This window comes from Trichinella spiralis (genome assembly GCF_000181795.1).
Source record: "Trichinella spiralis strain ISS 195 chromosome Unknown Scfld4019, whole genome shotgun sequence".
In the NCBI taxonomy this organism is placed as follows: Eukaryota; Metazoa; Nematoda; class Enoplea; order Trichinellida; family Trichinellidae; genus Trichinella; species Trichinella spiralis.
The window spans coordinates 1-1,016 of record NW_003530958.1 but is presented as its reverse complement, the minus strand read 5'-3'; the positions used below and the strand labels follow the sequence as shown (position 1 = coordinate 1,016).

Genomic DNA, 1,016 nt, shown 5'->3' with positions numbered 1-1,016 from the left:
GGCCTGGGGGTAGTTCTCTGGAGTGAGCGGGATGCCTTCAATGGCGTTCCTCGCCGTCCCTTCGGTGTTGGACAACAAGTAGGTGAACTTGGTGGCGTTGTCCAAGTCATTCCGTTTGTGTACGTTGGCCTCGAACTGGGCCCAAAAGGAAGGGAATTCCAACACCTTCCCCGTAAACTTCGGGAGAGTCACCTCTGGCAACCTCCCATTGCTGGACCGGACCGCCGGCATGCCCGCGCTAACATTGCCGCTACCGATGGGGCCTTCTCCACGCGCCTCAACCATCCTTGCGCGTGCACGAGCCTTTCCCTCACGGTAGGTCTGGCGACATAACGCCCAGGCATCTATCGCGGCTTGCCGCTCTTCACCTTCCAGGTCCAGCTCCACTTCGGTTTGGAGCGCGTCTGCGGCCCGGAACGACTCCTCCATTAACGAGACCTGCTCCTCCACCTCAAAGACATCGGCGGATCTGATGCACAACTCATCCAGTTCTGCCAACAGTCGGTTCAGCCGATCTTTGAGGGCCACGAGTTTCTTGCTCCGTGATTTCGCAGAGGACGCCATGGTATCCACTATCCGTAGGTTGCTGGTTTTCGATTGATCCGGCTCAGAGGACCAATGTTAGAGTCAGACTAGCGACAGTAATCTGACGTTCAGGTATGAATAGACCAGACGTTCGTTTGTCCGGCCGATAAGTGAGTGGACTGTATAATAAAGAGTGGATTAGGTGTATCTTCCACGGCGTGGGCAGCGATCGGGGTCCAAAAACTCTCGTCGATGGCGATCTCCTTCGCGGACGTCTTCCGGTTCCCTAACTCCGCTAACTCTGTACGTTGCGACTGCACGCTCGAAGTGTACGAATACCCGAGCTACTACCGTTGTTCCTAACGGTAAGTCGAATGCCCTTCAATAAGGTACCCACGAGTCTCTCGCTCGATCGTCCTTCCTTGCACTTCGACTCGGTTCGTCCGGTCTTCCCAATTCGACTCTTCGGAATACGGCAATACTGCAACCAG

The 1,016-nt window shown here is 55.6% G+C and overlaps 1 protein-coding gene across 1 annotated transcript; it reads left to right on the top strand.

Moving 5' to 3' along the window:
- The first annotated feature begins 472 nt into the window (after window positions 1–472).
- Tsp_14198 (conserved hypothetical protein) lies at window positions 473–913 on the top strand. The gene is made up of 2 exons (XM_003367585.1): window positions 473–589; window positions 728–913. The coding sequence occupies exons 1-2, from the start codon at window positions 473–475 to the stop codon at window positions 911–913; spliced, it is 303 nt and encodes a 100-aa protein (XP_003367633.1).
- The last annotated feature ends 103 nt before the right edge of the window (window positions 914–1,016 follow it).

Excerpts from the sequence above, each read along its gene's own strand:
- Tsp_14198 (XM_003367585.1), top strand. The coding sequence starts at position 473 with ATGCACAACTCATCCAGTTCTGCCAACAGTCGGTTCAGCCGATCTTTG. Across the intron at positions 590-727 it reads CCACTATCCGTAGGTTGCTG|GTGTATCTTCCACGGCGTGG; the intron begins GTTTTCGATTGA and ends AGAGTGGATTAG.